The sequence below is a fragment of the Electrona antarctica genome, assembly GCF_951216825.1.
Source record: "Electrona antarctica genome assembly, chromosome: 2".
Classification (NCBI taxonomy): domain Eukaryota; kingdom Metazoa; phylum Chordata; class Actinopteri; order Myctophiformes; family Myctophidae; genus Electrona; species Electrona antarctica.
In genome coordinates this window covers 40,063,842-40,088,786 of record NC_136807.1, presented here as the reverse complement: position 1 = coordinate 40,088,786, position 24,945 = coordinate 40,063,842, and the positions used below count along the sequence as shown (strand labels likewise).

The 24,945-nt window shown below is 46.1% G+C and overlaps 1 protein-coding gene across 3 annotated transcripts in view; it reads right to left on the bottom strand.

Moving 5' to 3' along the window:
* The window catches only part of arhgef25a (Rho guanine nucleotide exchange factor (GEF) 25a), a 105,615-nt gene that overhangs the window by 12,075 nt on the left and 68,595 nt on the right, over positions 1-24,945 (bottom strand). For all 3 annotated transcript variants that reach the window (XM_079493524.1, XM_079493525.1, XM_079493526.1), the window contains 6 exons: positions 19,889-20,229; positions 17,127-17,240; positions 6,750-6,874; positions 5,933-5,999; positions 3,778-3,881; positions 3,374-3,443 (listed from right to left, as the gene is read on the bottom strand). In XM_079493524.1, coding sequence (XP_079349650.1) covers positions 3,374-3,443; positions 3,778-3,881; positions 5,933-5,999; positions 6,750-6,874; positions 17,127-17,240; positions 19,889-20,229 — 821 coding nt within the window. The remainder of the gene's footprint in view (positions 1-3,373; positions 3,444-3,777; positions 3,882-5,932; positions 6,000-6,749; positions 6,875-17,126; positions 17,241-19,888; positions 20,230-24,945) is intronic.

Below are 24,945 nucleotides of genomic sequence, written 5' to 3'. Positions count from 1 at the left end.
AGCTGCGGCAGACCGGAGAGCCCTTAATGGAGTTACGTGTGGGTGAGCATCAGGTTATGTATAATTTAGCCAGGTTATCCACCGTCGTAATCAGATCCCCTTTTCAGAGCCCGTCGGCTCAGATAGGACTCTACCTAGCAACGCACGCACTATCTATATAGCTGTCCAGCCTAGAATGCCAGGCTGCGGTGATGTGCCTGGAAGTGACATCTCCCCTGCTGCATTAGACCATATGGATGCTGGGAGGTATAGAGCTGGGAAAGGGAACGGGTGTCTGCGTAGAGTGCATTGTGAAATGTGTGACTTGTGCACTGATGCGGGGTGCACTGTAAAACCCTGAGTTAATTTAACTCCCACAGTTAAAAGAACACCCATGATTTTACTGTGTGCAATATGCCTTCACGCGTCTGTATGTGTGTGTTGCGCAGAACAGGTGCACTGTACATACAGTATTTATCAGACTGTGTGAGTGTACCATATATAGACGGGCGTTTTGCATGTCGGCAAAACAAAAATCTTGTTGTTATCAGACAGAGCGCTCTGACTCCTAATTATGCAGCCAGATTTATACTTAGTTGCACACCAGGGAGCTTGTTGTAGATGGATGTTTATTCATTTAACCAAGAATTAATCAGGCATATGGGTACTAGTCACGTTCCCGGTCCAATTCACTTCCATGCCATTGGCCACTCCCCTTCATTTATGCATGTGTAGTGAACCCTAAATCGAGCTTCACCTCTCGACTACTTTTCTTTTTCTCTCATTTTGACTGTCTTTGCCAGGCTGACAGGCCGGGAGGCAGAGACTATTGCCTCATCTGTGTGTGTCCATGCACGTGACTGTGTGCAGCCTATCTCGGACACCCAATTAGGTACATGTAATCTTGTGAGTCATCGACAAAGACCCTTGGACTGCATTTTGATATTCCATATCGTCACTGTCATGGGCAGAATGTCTCCATATTCTAAGCTTCATCAGCTACCTTTGCTACGTTTGAATTTGAATCCTGCAAAGTCCCGACATAACAGAGATGATATACTGTTTGCCTGTAATTGGCTTAAAAGATTGTTGGCGGGGCCTCTTTCTTTAAAGGAAAGAAAACCCATCATATATCATGAACCCTACATCCAATCAACCTCAAACTGGAATCACATGTTGGGGGGGCTCTATAGAGCGCTTTCTTTTAAAGTATGTTGTAGAAACACTATTTCCCCCTGCAGCTTCCTCAAATCGTCCCGGCTACAACAACCCACGACTGAAACAAGCATGCCAGGGCCATCCAGCCTGGCGTTAGGGACCTGCTGTCTCAGAGCACTGTTTTCTGTTTCACAATAAAAAAAACAACACATACAAAGAAAGAAGTCATCAATACAGACAATACAACATCAGAGCCAGAGGGAATCGTCTAAGTCTAAGCCAGGGAAAACAACACAGCGTTTTGCAGATTCAATATTTGGTGAAGTTGCAAGTGTTTTTAATGTACTGTTTGGTTTCCTTCTCGAATCCGCCCTGCTTTTCATTACGGCCCACGTTCCCGGCCTGATGCCATGCTTTCAGATGTAGTTGCGAGTTGCTTTTTATTCCCTCCCCTACAGGAGTGTTTAACTTGATTACCCAGTGGAGTGGGCTCAGCCTTATTGAACTGTTTAAAGACATGAGCTGGGGGAGACGAAAAAAGAGAGATCGACACACACAGACATTTAACTCAATCCACTTCAGACCACAAGCAAAGACAACTTGGTCAAATTACCCAACGTGTCTACACACATTTAAAGCAAAGTGTTAATTTGACTCTTTTAATGTGTGTACCCGGTTTGCATGTGCCACCGCATGCCCAATTAACATAAGTCTTATTCTGTGACTCCATACAAGGCTGTAGTAAAACGTGTGAGCACAACGCACAACGCTCCACACGTCCCAAACTCTTCTCCCTTCTGGCCCCAAAACTGTGGAATGCACTCCCTGTTGCAATCAGAACTGCAGCATCACTCCCAATCTTCCGCCGTAGTCTGAAGACCCACCTTTTCAGACTCCATCATGGCCCATAGCACTTATCCTACCCCCTTAGATAGCACTTTTTAGACTTAGATAGCATTTGAAACAGACTTATAGCATGTCATGTAGACAGCACAATAATTGCATTGTATGTAGTCATAGCACATCATAGTACATATGTATAGCATAGTATAGTATATATGTATAGTTAATATGTATAGTGTCATTATATAGATATGTTCTAGTTACGTTCTTAGCTTACGCATGTTTCTTGATAAATGCATTTTATATATGTGATGTATTCCCATACTTTTGTTCTTGCCTAATGTAAATCGCTCTGGATTAAGAGCGTCTGCTAAATGCCTAAATTGTAAATTGTAAATTGCACATCACCCCAGTCCTAGCCTCTTCATTAGCTCCGCCTCCATTCTACAATTCAATATAAGATCTTGCTGATTACTTTTCAAGGGTCTTGATTGGTCATCTTATATGTTATTCACTGGCACTTGGCTCCTACAGTAGGTCTCTTAGATCTGACAACAGATCTCTCTTGTATGTCACAGCTAGAACTGAAAGGCAGTCACTGTAGTGGTAAAGTAGCTGCCCACCCCCGCAGAGTCTGGGGGTTCAAATCCACTGCGGTGCATCTGGCTTTGTCGAGTGTCTACGAACACTATTGGCCCGAGTTCAAGGGAGGGAAGTTAGTGTGTGTGTGTGTGTGTGTGTGTGTGTGTGTGTGTGTGTGTGTGTGTGTGTGTGTGTGTGTGTGTGTGTGTGTGTGTGTGTGTGTGTGTGTGTGTGTGTGTGTGTGTGTGTGTGTATGGGGAGGAATTGATTGGCATAATGACTAAATTGGGGAGAAAAGGGGATACCTTAGATATTTGGTGTGTGTGCTCCCCTCCATCTCTGTGATTTGGGCCATATTTTTTAATCAGTAGAACATCATGGCCCAATTTTCTTTTAGAAATATAATGTACTTACTACTGTTTACCCATACACCCATACATTATGTAATTGAACAATATACTCCTCAGTGTATAAAGAAAAAATCTCAGTGTTGATGTAACTCAGAAAGTGGCGCTAAATAAATGGTGTCTCCCACGTTGCATCTCCACGTATAGGGGGAAAGTAAGTCTCTCCGTTTTGGGTGGAAAATAATGCTTCCACATCAAAGGACCGGAACTTAAGTGTCTACTCTTATTCGTGTTGTCTTTTCTGTGTGTGTGTGTGTGTGTGTGTGTGTGTGTGTGTGTGTGTGTGTGTGTGTGTGTGTGTGTGTGTGTGTGTGTGTGTGTGTGTGTGTGTGTGTGTGTGTGTGACTGTGTGTGTGTGTACGCACGCACGTACACACACACACACATGCAGTGGTCAAACTCACATGTTTGATGAAGAGTTGGGCCAGTCTCTCTGGCTCTGCCACACACTTCTCCAGCTCCCCCAGGAAGTAGCTACAGTACATACACGTGTACACACACACACACATGCACGCGCACACACACACACACACACACACACACACACACACACACACACACACACACACACACACACACACACACACACACAAACTCTGTAAAGCTTTCTCTTTCCATTCTATTGCCAATAAGACAACCCTGCTTGGCCATGCAGGGGAGATCAGAGCACTTATGAGGTTCAGGCAGTACTAGTTGACAGGCATGTAACGATATATCGTAAATCAATACAAATTCAAACTGGTGACCATTTAAATTAGCGATTAGAACGCAATTTGAATCGTGATGCAAGCAGCAGCCGTGTACTTACTCTTTGTGCCAGTCAAAGATCTGGTGAATGTTCCCGAACACGATCTTGTCTTTGCCCTTCATGTCCTCTGGAACACCCTTGGAGATCATGCTGGCCATGTAGCCCTGCCATGGTAAAAATACAACCATTTATGTTCTGGCCATGTAGCCCTGCCATGGTAAAAATACAACCATTCATGTTCTGGCCATGTAGCCCTGCCATGGTAAAAATACAACCATTCATGTTCTGGCCATGTAGCCCTGCCATGGTAAAAATACAACCATTCATGTTCTGGCCATGTAGCCCTGCCATGGTAAAAATACAACCATTCATGTTCTGGCCATGTAGCCCTGCCATGGTAAAAATACAACCATTCATGTTCTGGCCATGTAGCCCTGCCATGGTAAAAATACAACCATTCATGTTCTGGCCATGTAGCCCTGCCATGGTAAAAATACAACCATTCATGTGCTGGCCATGTAGCCCTGCCATGGTAAAAATACAACCATTCATGTGCTGGCCATGTAGCCCTGCCATGGTAAAAATACAACCATTCATGTTCTGGCCATGTAGCCCTGCCATGGTAAAAACATACAACCATTCATGTTCTGGCCATGTAGCCCTGCCATGGTAAAAACATACAACCATTCATGTGCTGGCCATGTAGCCCTGCCATGGTAAAAATACAACCATTCATGTGTTGAACATGTAGCCCTGCCATGGTAAAAACATACAACCATTCATGTTCTGGCCATGTAGCCCTGCCATGGTAAAAACATACAACCATTCATGTTCTGGCCATGTAGCCCTGCCATGGTAAAAACATACAACCATTCATGTGCTGGCCATGTAGCCCTGCCATGGTAAAAATACAACCATTCATGTGTTGAACATGTAGCCCTGCCATGGTAAAAATACAACCATTCATGTGCTGGCCATGTAGCCCTAACCTGACTCCGCCAGATGGGGCAGCAGAGAGTACACTGGGTTCCCCCCTCCTGCTCCCATCTGGGAACTCTCAGGCAGACTTGATGCCCGGCCACAAAACGGCCTGGCCAATCAGCGGCAGCTAGAGGCGGGATCAAGGCAGCACTGTGTATGCCTTGATCAGGTTAATGTAGCCCTGCCATGGTAAAAATACAACCATTTACAATACCACACCTGGCTCTGAATGAGAATAGTAAGTATAGCCACATTGTTATAACATACTGGAGCAGTGACACTAGTTGTCACTGAGCTATTAGTAACATTACGTTGGCAACCTATAACTCAAAAAGAGACAAATCTGCAATAATAACACATGGGTTGGTTCTGCGACCACAGTAGTCCAGACTGAAGCTGAATCTGGAGGAAGTGACTTATGAGGCTCTCGTCTAGAGCAGGGGTTCTCAACGTTTTTGGCCGGGGACCCCCGGAAATGCTTTGGCAATGTCTCGGGACCCCCGCCCCGCCCCCTCCCAACCCCCAATATAAATTGACTGCTACAATAACCTTAAACCATTTTGGGCGGGAACCCCTTTTGGTGTTTTAAGCATTGTTATAATTTATCTATTGAAAAATAGCAGATCTACAAGCTCATAGCGCGCCACCGAGTGGCGCGCTACGAGCTTGTAGGTCTGCTATTTTTGAAAAATCGTGAAAAAAAAAATATATATATATATATATATATATATATTTTTTTGAAAATAATTTGGGGACCCCCTAAAATAATTTGGCGACCCCCCGAGGGGTCGCGACCCACGGGTTGAGAACCCCTGGTCTAGAGTAAAGAAACTATTTATCCGTTTACTGTCCAGACCAGACAGCCCGTTGTGAGTTCGAGTCCCGATACCAACAGCCTTTGCTGCGTGTCACTCCTCATCTCTCTCTCCCCGTTTCCGTTTCACTTCACTATCAAAAAGGACATAAAAAGCCTGTCTAGACCAGTGGTTTTCAACCCTTTTCATTTCAAGGTCCATTTATTATTCTGTATTTGAGCCACAGACCACCATTTGATGACATTTATTATTATCACATGTCAAGGGTGGTTTAATCAACAGAGAGCCAAAAGGTTCTCAAAGCCTGAAAGGTTTGAGAAGCCTTGGTCTACTTTAGACAGTAGTACTGAGATTGAGGAATATAGGCCAATGATATGCAACAAAACAGTCTATGTGTTTTGAATCAGTATTTGTTCTACCTCCACAATGAGTCCCAGGTCCGTCACGTAGTGTTTCTCCGTCTCGATTAGCTCATTCAGTACATACCTGCAGCACAGAGAAAACAAACAGTGAACATTAGTCTAAATAAAATGCTATACCATAACACGTACAAACTAGCTGTTTAGCTTAGCTCTCCCTGTTGAAGGCCAACTGACTCTGCATTTACTGTTGTTTTCAATTTGCTAATACAAGGTCTATGTAGCTGTGTTGGGTTATAGTTAACTGTTGTGTACATTGTATTGTGGCTGTAATTTATCATTGCATTAATGCATTATGAGAGAGTTTTTGTTATTGGGAATCTAATAAATACTACCTCATTACTGTTTTATGATGTTCTGCTTTAAATTAACTAGAGCGGTGCCCGTTGGGCACTGGCCTGGAACGATGCAAGTTGGAAATGCATGCCCCAGCCAGTTATTATAAGTCTGTGTCCCCTTTATGCCCATATGTGGAGTTCTTTGACAGGCATGCCCAAATATGGAGTCTATGCAGATGTCAGAACACCACTGTGATGTCAGAACAGGCCAGCTCCATATATGGAGATCTAGGGGCTAATTTGGGCCCTGTCGTGGGGCGAACGGTTTTCGAGTTACGTGGATTACAGATGTACGTACAGTATACACACACACGTACAGACTTGGTGCATTTATAGACCGTTGGAGCCTCTACAGCAATTTGGGGGTCCTTGATACAGAAAACGTTTGAGGACCACTGCTAATACATCGATGCCTGATTAGAGTTTTGTGACGTAACTGAAAAAAGGGGGGAAAAACCAGAAAAGCGGGCGTTACGTACACGCTCTTCTCCAAAGCGAGGCTCCTCTCCTCCTCTGTGTCTGCGGCGGCCGACCACTGGCTGGACGTGTCGTCCATCAGGACGGAGACGTTGTCCTCAGGCAGGACAGTGGTGGACTGAGTGTCCTGTGTGGGGACAGACAGTGAGGTTACATTGGTGGACTGAGTGTCCTGTGTGTGGGGAGAGACAGTGAGGTTACATTGGTGGACTGAGTGTCCTGTGTGGGGACAGACAGTGAGGTTACATACTGAGTGTCCTGTGTGGGGACAGACAGTGAGGTTACATACTGAGTGTCCTGTGTGGGGACAGACAGTGAGGTTACATACTGAGTGTCCTGTATGGGGACAGACAGTGAGGTTACATTGGTGGACTGAGTGTCCTGTGTGGGGACAGACAGTGAGGTTACATACTGAGTGTCCTGTGTGGGGACAGACAGTGAGGTTACATACTGAGTGTCCTGTGTGGGGACAGACAGTGAGGTTACATACTGAGTGTCCTGTGTGGGGACAGACAGTGAGGTTACATACTGAGTGTCCTGTGTGGGGACAGACAGTGAGGTTACATACTGAGTGTCCTGTGTGGGGACAGACAGTGAGGTTACATACTGAGTGTCCTGTGTGGGGACAGACAGTGAGGTTACATACTGAGTGTCCTGTGTGGGGACAGACAGTGAGGTTACATACTGAGTGTCCTGTGTGGGGACAGACAGTGAGGTTACATACTGAGTGTCCTGTGTGGGGACAGACAGTGAGGTTACATACTGAGTGTCCTGTGTGGGGACAGACAGTGAGGTTACATACTGAGTGTCCTGTGTGGGGACAGACAGTGAGGTTACATACTGAGTGTCCTGTGTGGGGACAGACAGTGAGGTTACATACTGAGTGTCCTGTGTGGGGACAGACAGTGAGGTTACATACTGAGTGTCCTGTGTGGGGACAGACAGTGAGGTTACATACTGAGTGTCCTGTATGGGGACAGACAGTGAGGTTACATTGGTGGACTGAGTGTCCTGTGTGGGGACAGACATTGGTGGACTGAGTGTCCTGTGTGGGGACAGACATTGGTGGTGTCCTGTGTGGGGGAGTAAATCAGTGTCATACATATATCATGAAGAAAACCTGGAGACTGACATTCAGTAATTGGGACTCATGATCAAAATAAGAACATTATAATGGTGTGTAAAATAGAAAATCTAAAATTTGCCTCGAACAAGGCCAAGTCTTTGCCACGGACACATTTGTCTGTGTACGGACACATTGATAACCCCAGGTTATAAAACAACAGGTGGTCCGGACGGTCTCAAGTGTATATCGTGAGTGAGAGGTAAAGCGAGGCAGGGGAGAGGATGAGAGAGAGAGAGAGACAGACAGACAGAGAGATGTTTAACCTATTAAAACTAGGAAAGAATCTGTGTCGTTATAGATAGAGCAAACTAAGTTTTTCAGAAAACATAGGATTTAGAACAGTGGTTCTAAAGAAATAGCAGATATACAAGCTCACTTTGTGCTTGTATTCTGCTATTTTTGAACATTTGTGGAAAAACCTCCCCCTTTTTTTTCTCTTTTTTTTTTTACACAAATCGCATGAACAACCCCTTTAAGTAGTTAATCGATTCATTGATATATACAGTATAAATGTTTTTTTATAATAATCGCTAGGAAATGAATCGATAGTTGCAGCCCTAGTGGACACATCACCAGAACAGATGGAGAGAGATGAAGAGGGGAGGGGGGTGGGTGGCAGAGAGAGAGAGAGAGAGAGAGAGAGAGACAGATGCAGAGACAGATGAAGAGGGGGGGGGGGGCAGAGAGAGAGAGAGAGACAGATGCAGGTATATATAAAACATGTGTTCACCTGGCGCTGTGCTCACGGATGAATTGATAAAAGTAAGGTTATCGTAGCGGCGCCTCAAACCCCGTATGCATTTGATTGCGTGACATTTTCCCCCAATCTGAACATTTACTTTACCACCGAGGGATGCTGCTCGCAGTCAGATGGTCTGAGCCGTGCGCGTGCCGCTGTGCTGTGCTCACCACTACTGTGCTGTGCTCACCACTACTTCAACATTCCTTGGTACTTTACTTACTACTGCCTCCCATCCTGAAAGTGGAGCGCCGTACCGTACTATAAACATAGGTAGTTCTGATCTAAACGAGGCGTAAACATGACCTCTTTTTCACACTCTTTCCTGGAACTGATGTTGTTTCCTGTGTATGTGTGCGCGCGCGCGCGTGTGTGTGTGTGTGTGTGTGTGGGTTTGGGGGGGGGGGGGGGTCCTGGTATAAACATGAAGGCATTGCACAGACAGCAAAGTCAACACAGTACACTGGAATCACTTTTAAAGGCCGATTCATAGTTGTATTTTTGGGGTCTTTTGACAAGCGAGAAAAGACAAATGATCAACATCTTGATCTTTTGTGGAAAGGGTTCACGCGACAGAGTGATCAAGCCTATTTCATCGCAGCCATCTGAATTATACAGCTTAAAAGCTGATTTATATTTAGTTGTGGTGTCGTGCGCCGAAAATAGCCGATCTACAAGCTCAGGGCGCGGTGCAGGGCGACGCGTTCTGACTGAGCTTGTAGATCGCGGCTACTTTCGGTACACGACACTGACGAGAAACTTACTATATGTGAGCCTTAAAAAAAACTCCAATGGATACACGTCGGCCCCATTCCTGTATTTGACGCCTGTTTGTCCAATCGACCTCACTCTGACAATATGGACAATCTCTCCTTTATATGGTCAACAAACGACTCACTATCTCCCATCTCCACACACACACACACACACACACACACACACACACACACACACACACACACACACACACACACACACACACACACACACACCCACACACACGCACAGAAAGTACTCTCTTTCTATTTTTAGCCCTCCTCCTGAGTCCTGACTGTCCGTGTTGGGACATTTCTGTTTAGCCTATTCACTCTCTGCTGACTATGTAAACCTATGGGAGCAGCCATCTGTCCTCACCTCAATGCCTCACTCAGTGTCCCAGCCAAGGAGAGCCTTTCTCTCTATCGCGCACACACACACACACACACACGCACACACACACACACACACACACACACACACACACACACACACACACACACACACACACACACACACACACACACACACACACACACACACACACACACACACACACACACACACACACACACACACACACACACACACACACACACACACACACACACACACACACACACACACACACACACACTACATAATTAAACACACCAGAGCCATACGTAATCCCCTAAAGTCCCTTGGCAGACTGGTGTCTGATTGAGAAATAAATAAATAGATGGATAGAGACGAGAGAGAGCGAGGCAGACTTCATCCCCCATGTGCTGCTGTGCCCCGGTTTAACTCGTTCACCTGCTGTCTGAAAGGAGAGTTGTTGATACGTATTCTATTTTGTCAACGTGTCGAGAGTCTCTCTCTCTGTGTGTGTGTGTGTGTGTGTGTGTGTGTGTGTGTGTGTGTGTGTGTGTGTGTGTGTGTGTGTGTGTGTGTGTGTGTGTGTGTGTGTGTGTGTGTGTGTGTGTGTGTGCGTGCGTCTGGCAAGGGAGGGCAGAAGTGGGACAGAGTGGTAAAGGGAAACAGACAAAATATTAGACAGAGAGAGAGAGGGGGCGGGGCTCCCCCTTGCCCCATGCAGTCGCAGCAGTGCTTCCAGCTTGGCTGTCGGGTCTTCCTGGCTCCCTGATCATTTCCAGATGTGACCCCCCCACCCCCTCCCCCCCATGTTCCACTCCCTCTGTTGCCTCTGTTTTGTTTTCCTACCCAGAAGTCAAAGTCAAATCTGTGATTTTTTTCGATTAAAAAGCCAAGACTTGTCGACAATTTCTTGAAAGGAAAAACTGTGCGAGTCAGCGGAAAGGGAGAGCGAGAAAGAAACAGACATAGAGAGACAGAGACAGACACTACCCCCCCTTTTTGAAACTAGCTCCTCGCCACTCGCCCTGCACACTTCCACTAGATATATAAATAATATAGACGGCACTGGATGGGAGGGGAATCCTGGTGCCGTCTCTGTTATTTAAATATCTATGCTCAAACCGAGTGGAAGTGTGTAGGGCGAGTGGCGAGGAGCTAGTTTCAAAAAGGGCCTCTAGAGAGTGAGAGAGTAAAAGTGTAGGAGAACTGGTGATAACAACTCTTGTTACGTTCTACCTCAATATTTTTTACAAACATTTTTAACCTTATTTTCCTGTTTCTGTGGAGAGACAGTAAATGTTGCTCTGTGTTTCCACAGGAGAGGCCTGCATGTCCAAACCGTTCTGCCGTTTTGGTAAACACTAACACTCTGAGGTATACAATCTGCATCCGTATACTGTAGCATTCTAGTAGCTCCAGTTTGTTTGTCTTGCTTACATATCATTCCAAGGATTTTTTCCATCGACCGATAAACAATAAACATTTGATCAGAAAGCTGCGCTCTCTCTCTCTCTCTCTCTCTCTCTCTCTCTCTCTCTCTCTTCTCTCTCTCTCTCTCTCTCTCTCTTTCTCTCTGCCGCAGTAAGTTGCCTGATCAGATTACCAGCAGCGTGAAGAGAAAGGGGAACTGGAAGTGAAGGAGAATGGAGATCATATCGTCTCTGTCGGGTGGAAACCTCATATGTCCACAATAACCTGTCACTTTTCAAGATTCCAATCCAAAAACGGCAAAAGTAGCAGGTCCGCAAGCTCGAAATGTGTCGCTTTGCGTCCCCTTTCGAGTGTGCAGATCTGCTACTTTGGATGCTTTGGTGTGACGCTATAGTATGATCAAGTATAGGGGAAAGCATGTCATTGTAGATTTTAGCATTGGGTATTGGGTTGGGTGTACTATCTGCTATTTCTGAATATTTTTGAAAAATCTGTGTGAGACCCAGTGCAAGGACCAGACACAACGCCAAATGAGTTGGAATACTCTTATACATAGGGAGATAGACTATACTGAAGCTTTGGATTCATAGAGACACTCCTACACTGGATGATTGGTACAAGGAGGTAATGACTGTGGTTCCTCTGGAGAAACCGACACCGCAATAACATGGAACTTGGAAGGGTTCACATCACGAAGGTATGGAAACCTCTTCTTTTTTTTGATCCCACGATCTTGCAACCCATTTTTTTCACCCAGTGTCAATTATCTAATGTAATCCTGGGCGCTACACTTCCTCTGCCAACCTGGGGGGCAGCGGACTGACCTCATGCCTCACGGCCGGACGTAGCGCGTGGAAGGAACACGTTATTTCGACCAGTTCCTTTCCCCTCCATCAGGCGCCCCGGTTGGCCAGGGGGAGGTAGTTTAGAGACCATGAGGATTAATGCATGTTTTTTGTGAGGGTACCTACCCTAGGCCTAGGGGACACGGGGAGAACATGCAAACTCCACACAGAAAGGCCCTTTCACCAACCCTGCCTCGGGTATGGGCACTGATGACGCAGAGGAGAGAACACGCCCCCAGCGCCCCCAGTGTCCCCAGCGGGTATCGAACCCAGGACCTTCTATAGCTGTGAGGCGACAGCACTACCGACTGTGCCACCGTGCCCCCTGAAAACCAGTCTTAGATACAGTGGACCCCTCTAGACTGCGCTTCAATGTATCTTATTGAACAGTAGCGAAAAACAAAAAGACCTGGAATGTACAATCATGTCAAGACTGTGTTGTACTCGTTTGTCTTTTTTTTCGTTCGTTTTTTTGTCTATGTAATGTAATCTGTATTGTGGTATTTGTTGTCTTTCTATGTTGTGTTTAAAAAACAAAATGGGTGGTTCTATATGCATTGTATTGCAATCAAACAGATGTGAGTTCAGAGCCTCAATATAAAATACATTGAAAAATAAATCAGTGTGAGAACTACTGATTTATAAGGCATTTGTAGTATCGTCCTCAGGTGTTAACGGGTTCACTTATGAAAAAACACAAAAAGTTAGAATATGGAGATAAGAGGTTTCTGGAGAGGACTCATGGTCTCTGGAGGTAAGGTAGAGGGCAATAACACACTGGAGGTAGGGTAGAGGGCAATAACACACTGGAGGTAGGGTAGAGGGCAATAACACACTGGAGGTAGGGTAGAGGGCAATAACACACTGGAGGTAGGGTAGAGGGCAATAACACACTGGAGGTAGGGTAGAGGGCAATAACACACTGGAGGTAGGGTAGAGGGCAATAACACAGGGTAGGGTAGAGGGCAATAACACACTGGAGGTAGGGTAGAGGGCAATAACACACTGGAGGTAGGGTAGAGGGCAATAACACACTGGAGGTAGGGTAGAGGGCAATAACACAGGGTAGGGTAGAGGGCAATAACACACTGGAGGTAGGGTAGAGGGCAATAACACACTGGAGGTAGGGTAGAGGGCAATAACACACTGGAGGTAGGGTAGAGTAGAGAGCAATAACACAGGGTAGGGTAGAGGGCAATAACACACTGGAGGTAGGGTAGAGGGCAATAACACACTGGAGGTAGGGTAGAGGGCAATAACACACTGGAGGTAGGGTAGAGGGCAATAACACATGTCTCTGGAGGTAGGGTAGAGGGCAATAACACATGTCTCTGGAGGTAGGGTAGAGGGCAATAACACACTGGAGGTAGGGTAGAGGGCAATAACACATGGTCTCTGGAGGTAGGGTAGAGGGCAATAACACATGGTCTCTGGAGGTAGGGTAGAGGGCAATAACACTCTGGAGGTAGGGTAGAGGGCAATAACACAGGGTAGGGTAGAGGGCAATAACACATGGTCTCTGGAGGTAGGGTAGAGGGCAATAACACATGTCTCTGGAGGTAGGGTAGAGGGCAATAACACATGTCTCTGGAGGTAGGGTAGAGGGCAATAACACATGTCTCTGGAGGTAGGGTAGAGGGCAATAACATGTCTCTGGAGGTAGGGTAGAGGGCAATAACATGTCTCTGGAGGTAGGGTAGAGGGCAATAACATGTCTCTGGAGGTAGGGTAGAGGGCAATAACACATGTCTCTGGAGGTAGGGTAGAGGGCAATAACACATGTCTCTGGAGGTAGGGTAGAGGGCAATAACACATGTCTCTGGAGGTAGGGTAGAGGGCAATAACACAGATGACTCATGTCTCTGGAGGTAGGGTAGAGGGCAATAACACAAACAACGGCCCTGAGACACCTGACCTACATAGCGTAATGTTCTCTCTCTCTCTGCCTGTCGCCTTCTCTCTCTCTCTCTATCTCTAGGGTAGAGGGCAATAACACAGAGGACTCATGTCTCTGGAGGTAGGGTAGAGGACTCATGTCTCTGGAGGTAGGGTAGAGGACTCATGTCTCTGGAGGTAGGGTAGAGGACTCATGTCTCTGGAGGTAGGGTAGAGGGCAATAACACAAACAACGGCCCTGAGACACCTGACCTACATAGCTTAATGTTCTCTCTCTCTCTGCCTGTCGCCTTCTCTCTCTCTATCTCTCTCTCTCTCTCCCTCTCTCTCTCTCTGCCTGTCGCCTTCTCTCTCTCTCTCTCTCTCTCTCTCTCTCCCCCTCTCTCTCTCTCTCTCTCTCTCTCTCTCTCTCTCTCTCCCTCCCTCCCTCTCTGCCTGGTCTCTCTCTTTCTCTCTCTCTCTCTCTCTCTCTCTCTCTCTCTCTCTCTCTCTCTCTCTCTCTCTCTCTCTCTCTCTCTCCCTCCCTCCCTCTCTGCCTGTCGCCTGGTCTCTCTCTCTCTTAACTATGCTAGCAGTAAAAACGCTGACCTCACCCCTATCTCATTCTGTTGTCTACTGAATCAGTGCCATTAGGAGGAACATTACGTCATGTGGCTGAGACTTAAAACGTAAACTACATCAGTGTTCTTGCATCCTGTCACGGACGGAGGGCACTCCACTATAAACACTGGAATCCGGAGGGATAATGTAGCCCAGAAAGGGCCTGTTTTGAGTGTTTTCACGCTTTCAAAGTGAACCTATAAGCCTCAATTTAAAAGAACAGCGAAAATAGCCAATCTACGAGCACGCCTGTAGAATCACAACGGACTGTAAAGCTTGTAGATTTGCTACTTTAGCAATTTTTGAAATTATTCATACTTTTGTGCCTAAAATAATGACATGCCCAAACTATGGACGGCAGGGTTCATCATGCAGTTAAATGACTCTGTACTGTGGTGGAATTCTGGATCAATAAGTAATGAATGAATGACTCAATAGGAGTCAGAAACAATATTCTGGGTGGTGACGGTTATGGTTTATAACTTTAATGTACATGATATGATGGGGAAAATTACCAATGCCAATACCAACCAGCACAGAGATCAGACCATAGTTATACTAGACAGGCGGGAACCATAACAAGACAGGCTGTACCAAAAACAATAGATATATAATATAATGCCTAAACTCCTATAATCACAGCAGTTGTTGCTGTGGTGGTACATTTATTACGGGCTTGCCCAGTTCTTGCCGGCTCATGTTATACAGTATCCCTGTAGTCCTATCCAGCCACTCCCATAGTCTTATTATTCAGCTCCATAGCACGGCATCCAGAGAGTTCCCATAGCATGAGAATATGAGAGAACACATTGTGTTCTGTGTCAGTTCTCAGGAACTAGGAGTCATCATCTTTCATCGGCAGTTACCAGCCACCACCATTACCTCCATATCTCCAGGCATGTCCTTTTGTAACAATGTTGAATTGTGAACCATCCACCAACCACATTGATCTCCTCTCTGGTGCGTGCGTGCGTGCGTGCGAACATGCGTGTGCGCATGCATTGCTTGCTTGCGTGCGTCCGTGTTTGTGCATCTGCGAACGCTTGCCCAGAGAGAAAGCGTGCCTTCATTTTCCCTGTGTGCTTGTATTGTTTGATAGGCCACAGACATCTCTATGGGCAGTGCCGTGGCAGAGTTGAGTCATTGCTGAGAGGCCCATGGTGACACCGAGCGATGATGTCACCTCCCCGCCAGCCCGGATCCTCACTGAGGACATCATCACCATCATCATCATCATCATCATCATCATCACCATCATCATCATCGTCATCATCATCATCATCATCATCATCATCATCATCATCATCACCATCATCATCATCGTCATCATCACCATCATCACCACCACTCCTCCTCTGAGCACCGTCTGCTGGCTCAGCTGAAATGAACCAGCAGCTGAGCGTCTCCTCGGAACGTGAAGCATGAGGGTCTATCGATTTTCTATAAAAAGGTGCAGGCTGAGCTGGCGTCTCACTGTCTTTACAGCCTGACCCGCTGTGAGCTTGTATATATACGCTATTTCTGAGAACCACTGTTGTAAACCAATGTGGGCGGCAGTGGCTCAGGGGTAGACTGACCGGATGGTCAGGTTGCCAGTTTGAACCCGGGCTCCCCCAGAGTTGGTGTCAAAGTGTCCTTGAGCAAGATTCTGAACCCCGAATTGCTCCCGATGTGCAGGTTGGTGCCTTGCATGGTTTCTTCCGGCATCGGTGTATGAATGTGAGTGAATGGGTGAATGTAGTGACCAATCTCTGAAAAGTGCCTTGGATAAAGGCGTTATATAAATGCACCATTTACCATTTAAACCAGCAAAAAATCTAAAATGACACAGACTCTATTTAGTCCAAAATAGAGTAAACCTACCCTAATAATAGTTTCATCTTTTCTTATTTTTTATTCTTACTAGTCTTATTACGTTTGAAATGTACTAGGTATTTGTATGCTATGTCCTGTATGTCAGTCCTGTTTGTATTGTTTGATGTCTGGGGACTGCAGATGGAAATTAGCATGTTTTGATAAATCTGGTATATTTACACTGCATTTTTAATGTAATGTTCATCAATATACACTGTCCCCACTAAATAAAGGAATAAAGTAAAGTGAAATGAGTCAGTGCCTTACCAACGTTCTCCAAATCTCTCCAAACACCCCACTAGCTGACGGATGATCAATGCTCGTGATTTATATTGTTTGATTTCCGCAATCTGTCAGCGTCTACCTATAATAAGCTGCTAAATTACATTTTTAACACTGTGATCAAGAAGAGAACAAATCCTGAGAACAAATAACCAAGGTGTGTCTGCATGATTGCTCATCATCATATCTAGGTCAAGTGCTACGGGCTGAGATGGAGTCTGAAGAGGTGAGTCTTCAGAGTACGCTGGAAAATTGGGGGCGAGTCTGCTTTCATGCTTTTTTGCTGGCTTTTGTTGTTGACATTGCTGTGCTGTTCTGTATATCACAGACACGGTAAAGTGTGACTGTGAACTGAACTGACCCGTCACCTGTGTGTGTGTGTGTGTGTGTGTGTGTGTGTGTGTGTGTGTGTGTGTGTGTGTGTGTGTGTGTGTGTGTGTGTGTGTGTGTGTGTGTGTGCGTGTGTGCGTGCATGCCAGGGAGGTGAACTGACCTGTGTGTTTACCAGGGAGGTGCATCCCATCAGCGAATCAGTGAGGATGTAGCTTGGGCTATGTAGCGTAGCAGGGGACAGGTCCTCTGGGCTGGCCAGGCCATCTTTCCACTCCTGAACACACACACACACACACACACACACACACACACACACACACACACACACACACACACACACACACACACACACACACACACACACACACACACACACACACACACACACACACACACACACACACACACACACCAACAACAACAACAAGCACGCACACACGCATACAACAAACAACATTATAATTAAATGAACACAGGGGATTTTACTGTGCAGTGTGACAACACAATGTTAGCATAATGACAAATCAGTACATCACCCACGCGCAGAGATACACACGCGCGTGCGCGCACGCGCGCACACACACACACACACACACACACACACACACACACACACACACACACACACATACACACACGCGCGCACGCAGAGAAAACGCACACGGCAGCAAAAGAACACAGTGTCACGGTGCAAGGTGACAGTCACAGTGTGACAGATACAGTAGTGTGGTCCTGAGCCAGTGCTGTAGCTCTTATATAAGTGCCTGGTGAGGTGACATCACCTGCTGCCACCACTCTACTCACCCCTTACACTGGATATCAAAGCAGCAGTTGTGGGAAGTAACTAAGTACATTTACTTAAGCTCCACTACATCTCAGATCCAAATATTGTACTTTTACTCCACTACATTTAATTTACAGCTTTAGTTACTAGTTATTTTTTGCAGATTTTGACTGTTAACATGTATTGTGCCCAGGACGTCCCCACACTTCTTTATAATTATAAAGACGGCCGGGAATAGGCTAAAAATAAAACGCCAAATTCGCCGCACAGGCATCATCCCCTCCCCACGCTCACCCCCCCCCCCCCCCCCACCTTCAGATACCCTGTGACACCCCTGCTAGGCCCAGGATGTCTACGGCCATTACTAGGCAACGGCCTTGTTTAGATCTCCCGGACATGTTTTGCTATTCTCTCTAAATCTACGGCGCTCTCCGTGGTTTTGATCACAACGCATTTTAATTTCTGACTTAACCAAGCATCTCGTTTGGAATATTAACACTTCTAAAGAGAGATCAGACGTATTAGTGCGAGGTAGTAATAGAACATTATACCTCCTGGTTTTGGGGGGAAACGGAAGGCGGGGCTTTTCAGAATAAAATCTGCCACATCTGATGGGCACTCTAGCGCCTTTATTTTGAAAAAGTCCCGGGCATAGAAAGTGTAAAGACAAAGTATACATAAAACAACTATGTCCTATTTGGTACTTTATTTGAAAATAGATCTACAGTACAAGCTCACAACGTTGTGATTATTTTACTTAAGTTAAAAATGTGAGTACTTCTTCCACCATACAGTAGCAGCTACTGTACTACTAAAGCACCCTGCAGTGTAAACACACACCGTATTTGGGACAACGGCTTGTAGTTTATAATTACAGTAAATCGTTGCTGTCAGGCAGAAACCTCTTATCTCCGTAATAAAAAAACATGTTGTGTTTTTGCACAAATTAACTCCCTACTTGATCATACCACAGCATCACACAAAAGCATCAAAAGTAGCAGATCCACAAGCTCGAAACACGGCGCGAAAAAAAAAACGCGCTTCGAGCTTTCTGCTGCTTTTGCTATTTTTTTTAATCCTGAAAAGGTAACAGTTTTGCACATAATGAGGTTTCCACCCGACAGAGACGGTATCATAAGACTAATCCCTTTGTGTATTTACTTCAGAACCAGTTCAACACAACAATGACCTTTAGATAATGGCACAGTGTCAGTGTGGGAAACAAACACCATGGACGCTCCGGTTGACTTACGGGGAGGTCTGTGTCAAAGGAAGATTATCTTACCTACTGTACTAATGCATGTGACCTCAGAAACAAAATACTATCATAACAATAATAATGATGATGATAACGATTATTGCATTGGATGCATTAGGATTGCGATTAGGATTCATTATCTCGAAGCGCAACACATAAATATGTAAAGAGAGGTTTTAAAAACAGATGAAAAACAACTTCAATAATACAGTATGAGTGTGTGTGTGTGTGTGTGTGTGTGACTGTGTGTGTGTGTGTGTGTGTGTGTGTGTGTGTGTGTGTGTGTGTGTGTGTGTGTGTGTGTGTGTGTGTGTGCATGCGTGTGTCACCTGATTCAACATAGTAAAAGAGGAGGCCCACACACAGCAGACGTCTTATTATTACGAGGTGTCGGTACTGACAGTCAGATCGAAAGAAGACAAGGACGCCGCGCTCCAATTAGATTATTTTAATTAACAAGGCTTCGACAAGCTGTCTTCAACAGGGTATCACCCCTGATGAAGACAGCTTGTCGAAGCCTTGGTCGTTAAAAGAACGAGACAAAACGGAGCTACACTGAGGGGTTTATTTTCCTCTGGATTTAACCACATGAACCCTATAACGTCCTTATTCTGCAGGCCAATTAACATTCAGCGAAAACTGCAGATCTACAAGCTCACAACGATAAATAATCGATAGTAATCTGGTGTAATCCACCGGTGGAAAAGGGGTCTGAATGTGCAAAGCATCTAGTAAACTAAAGAAGTCAAAAAGAATTGTGTGAAGTAAAAAGTACCTCTGAGATGTAGTGGATAAGTATGAGGTATATACTGTAAAAATATGATTTAGTTGTTTCGCCTCATAGTTTTAGTGGACGAAATCAACACGGTCTGTCCCTCACCAGTTCTCTGTGTGTGACGGCGGGCAGGATGGTGAGGGGCTCGTCAGGCCCAAACGGGTTGCCCAGGTCCTGGCTGTGGCTCCGCGCCGTCCGCGGCGGTGGGAGAGGCGGGGGGAGGGCCTTCCCCTCCAGCTTGCGGACCTGCCGCTCGCCCTTATTGGCGCTGGTGCCGCCGCTGGCGCTCAGCTTGCGGACCGGGTTGGTCAGCCACTTCTTCAGGGTGCTCACGGAGCGCCGGGAGCCCGGGGAGCTGGGGGCGGAGCTCCCCGACGCCCCCTGGGGAGGCAAGGACGCCACGGAGGTGGAGATGCTGCCCTCGCTGCCCGCCGCCGAGTACGAGTCTAAGGAGAGAGAGAGAGAGAGAGGAATGCTGTTAAGACCTGAGGTCGATTCTAAATCATTACTTCTCAAACTCTGTCGTGTCAGTATTTTGGCCGTGTACCTCCCACCTGAAAATGTTTTGCGACAGGGACCATCCCAGATTACTGGGATTAATTACTTCCTCTATGTTTACCTCATTTAGTATTCCAGGATCTATATGAATATGTTTGATCCTCCAGAATGTGGGTAATGCAACAAGCATATACACACAGAATATCTGAAAAGAAACAACCAAACCCACCATGACGAAAACATAAGCTATTCACATCAGCGTTCACGGGAACCACGTTGTGTCGGGACAGAGAAGCGCTAGTTTATCATCGCTCATCATCCTTGCATACTTCCTCATTTAGTGAGGCTCTGGTTGGCGTTGGGCATGCGACATCGCAGTCTGTCCTGAGTTGCGTACCCTGCTGCGTCAAACCCACATTCAGTGAGTGCAAGTCTAAAGAGCAGCTTTAAGGGCCTTTCAAACGTGAAGCGAGAAACGCAGGCGTTGTTGCCTTGATCAACACAGATCTCCTCCAGGTCTGCTCAAGAGGGGCGTAACAACGCAAGCGTAAAAACTAAAAGCTAAACAGTATCCAGGTCTGGTGAGTCGCGGGCGTGTGCACGAAACGAGCACGCGCAAAACAAATTCACGGGACCGCACTCACGTAAATATGCTTGCGTCGTCGCACCGCGACTTCTCCGAGCAAAAAACGCAGGTCTCATTGAAAATGAACTATAGGCGCGTTTTATCGCTTCACGTTTGAAAGAGCCTTAAGAATGTAAAACACTACTTTGGAGACAATACAGAGTGCAATGAACTACCAGGATGAACACTGAAAATATATTAACCAAACAAAAAAGTGAATATTTCGTCTCTGTTGGGTGGAATCCAAAACCAAAACTGTAACTTTTCAGGATTCAAATAAAAAAAATAGCAAGTACTTTTCTGCCCAGACAGCAAACGGTCTGCATGGGCCCCCAGAATCACCAGAGGTGAGAACCACTGAAGGAGTATTTTCGGGGTGGTCTGTGTGGGACTGAGGAGGGATGGGGAGGGGTGAGGGTGGGGGAAGGGTGGGGGAGGGGTGAGGGGGGGTGGTGGAGGGGGTGAGGGGTGAGGGTGGGGGGGTGGGGGGGGGGGGGGTTGCAGGAAAGAGACACGTCAACACGTCCAGGGGGATGAGAAGCGGAGGGAAATCAAAATAAAGAACCCGAGGAATAAAAATAGGCTTCTTTTCCTCAAACACAGCTGTGCAGCTGTGAAGCACACCCACAAAAGACTGCATTGTTCCCATTTTCCCAGAGTTCAAATTAGTCCAGCCAGACAACTCCCCCCATTACCCCGATATTTTATATCCGAGTGGTATGTATATATATATATATATAATATATATACACACACACAGTATATGAAAGCACATGGTGGGACCTCCACGCCACATGGAGGCAGTGCATACGACCAAAGGTCAGGCTGGCCCACCAACTGTTGGTGGGCCAACTGTGACCGCCGGCCTCTGAAAATACCCCCAACCCCCACCCCCCCTACCCCTTCGACCGATCTGGAACGAGCCTCCTGCGGTGATGTCATGAGGAACATGGGAAGAAAGGGGGTGGGGCGCGGGGGGACGCTGGGACAGGAAGTGAAAACGTAATCCTGTTCAGAGAGGAGGGGAACATCTTTGCTTGGGTCTGTTTGTTTTTTCTGTCTCATCCTCCTTTTCCCGTCCCTCCCCCCCTCCCCCCTCCCATCTCCCCCCAGCCTCTCGCCTTTCCTTCTTCTGACTTCCTCAAGGCCCCCCCCCCCCCCACCTCGGCCCCTCCCCTCCCCAAGATAGTGTCTCTTCCTCTTTAAGATGTGCGAGCCTCCGGGGGTCTTTAATGTATTGTTCAGGTCTGCTTCCCATCCATCTAGCTCTGCCCCGGGTTCGACCTCTGACCCCTGTTTGCCACTCTCCTACGGACAGAGGAACACTCTCTCCCGCTGAGCTGGCCTCGCTGCAGCTCACTATGCGGTGTGGAGTCTCGTACGATCGGGGCTATTTTCAGCGTGAGCCTTCTATCCCCCCCACAATAACAGAAAACAGAAAAGAAACTAGGTATAGAGCCCTGAGGGACTCCAGGTGCCCCAGACGGCCTGGGAAAGGAAAACAAGAGCACCCCAAGCTGTAACCCTGTAATCACTGAGTCGACGTGTGTTCATGATAAAATACCCAGCCTGATCGCACAGAAATACCTAAATATTCCGTACATAAACGACTAGAAAACCCCCCCAAAATCCGTACATATGACACTACTACTGTTTTGACCGCGATGGAGGCGTGTCTTTCACTAGTACGGAAGTGCAATTTAGTACATTATTTACTATTCTGTCCATATCGGGTTACAACTCGGACGGGGCTGAGTCGGCTCTACCGAACCTCGCAACGCTCGACACGGCAACTCGCGGCCATGACAGGCTCGGTGGTGTCTCCCGTGGCTCTAGTTCGGTAGAGACGGCGCCCCTCCGTCATTGTCGCCCCTCCGTCATTGTCGCCCCTCATGTCATATGTACGGATTTTGGGGTGTTATATATATTATTATTATTATTTATTTATTTTTATCGTGATAACGATCACATTATATGCATTATGAACATAATTATAATGCATTGTACTGTAAGATTATGAGGTATGAAATGCAATATAATGCTTATAACTGTATAAATACAGTGTACTGTACACAGTTAAGCAAATATGTCCGTATGGGTCCAACTGGTTACAAATGTAGGCCTATTAATGAACACTGACGGTGTATGGGTCAACATGGGAGGACCGCTGCTCTTTCCAACACCCTTCACAACAAGGCTCTGTTCCATTAGCAAATAGACTTGTTGGGAAGGGTGTTGGTGTTCCATTAGCAAATTGGTTGTGTATTTGTATGGGAAGATTTACAACATTATGACAAATTAAAATAATAACTATCACAGCAGTGTGTCTGAGAACGCTTGGCTGACCAATGTTTAATATTTAAGCATCGGTTAGCAGAGCAGCCTGGGACAGTTTGTCATACCACAGAGCTTATTAATAAACAGAGCTTATTAATTAACTGTCGTGACAGTACAATGCATCTGCCATGCATTGTGAGCGCGTATAGATGGGCTATATTCTGACTCTCCACACCGGCACACGACAACACATGAATACAAATCGGCGTTAAAAAGCTGCACTGATATAAAGCGTGCATGGGGCCATTTTGCGAGCACTGTGCCAACATCCAAAAGGCAGTATAAGGCACAGCCAGCATAAACCCACAACACCCCCGCAATGCCCCCCTCTACCCCTGCCACAAAGTGATTGGACCTTTTTCATACTTCTTTCAGTTTTAATTAATTTCTCTTTGGGGCATAATGAGAGCCAGTGTTCCACAACGTCCAGAACAGAAAAAAACAGAAGTGTCCGCTGCTCTACATCGTACAAAAAACCCTCCTCAGTCATGTTGGCAGAATTTGCAAGAGAAACAAGCGGCCAGTTCTACAAGAAAAAAAACAAGGCCAAAAGAAGCAACAAGGCCACATGAGTACATAATGGAAAACTGTGGAATTGATTTGAAACAATTTAAATGCACGAATCTTGTGTGAGTTTCCTGGCGCGAATCAGTCTGCGGACAAATACACATTAATGTGGATGCCCTTGACGTGACACTGGTTTAAACAACATTAGGAAGCAATTTAGAAACAAAAGCTCCCCAAAAAACACAGATCTGAGCCCTATTTTACAGGCATCGTGTGTCTATGCGTGCGTGCGTGCGTGCGTGCGTGCGTGCGTGCGTGCGTGCGTGCGTGCGTGCGTGCGTCTTGGTTTGGCTATTTCCCATCCTGCAGCCCCCCCCCCCCCCCCCCTTCCACATGAAAGACTGGAGAATGGTAAGGAGATCTGAGGAGGACAGGATTTCTTTCTTTCTTTCTTTCTTATAATTCTTTCTTTCTTTCTCGGAGGGAGAAGAGAGAACATAGGAGTTCTGGGGTACGAAAAAAAGAATTCTTGAGGGCAATGGAAGGAAGCTTTGCACAAACAAATGGTTTGGTTGGTAGACAAAGAGACGACACTAACACAAACCCATGGTTCAAAGGTAGAGCTTGGCAACACATTATTTGAGCCTTGTTTTCAAAGGAGAATTTTTAAAGTACTTAAACCTTATACTTAGTTGACCGGAGGAGTTCCCCAGGGGTCCGTACTAGACCCTCTCCTGTTTTTTTCTCTTATCTTAACCACCTCCATACAATACCATTGAACGGAGTCCCTCAGGGCCCTATGCCAGTGTTGTTTTTTTCCGCTGTACATAAAATATCTTTGCTGAAAATAGCCGATTGTTATTTGTCCCAAGGTGACAGGCAAAATATTGGTGCTATTTGTTTAAAAAAAAGCTTTAAACATGTATAACGATGCAATGTGACTCTGTTTACACAATGATGTATATGGCGGTACTTTCCCCATTTTCAACAGTTTTTATTATATTTTGATACTTGCTTTGGCAATAAAGCTCCTTTGAATTGAATTCGACAAACTCAACATGTCACATATAATGGCTATTTTCTGCAAAGGCTTGTCCCAGTATATGGATGCTGGGGTTCATGTGCTTAAAAGGAATGTGTGCCGATCAACAAGCTCACAACAACGTATCTCATTGCATATATACCACCGTCCGGC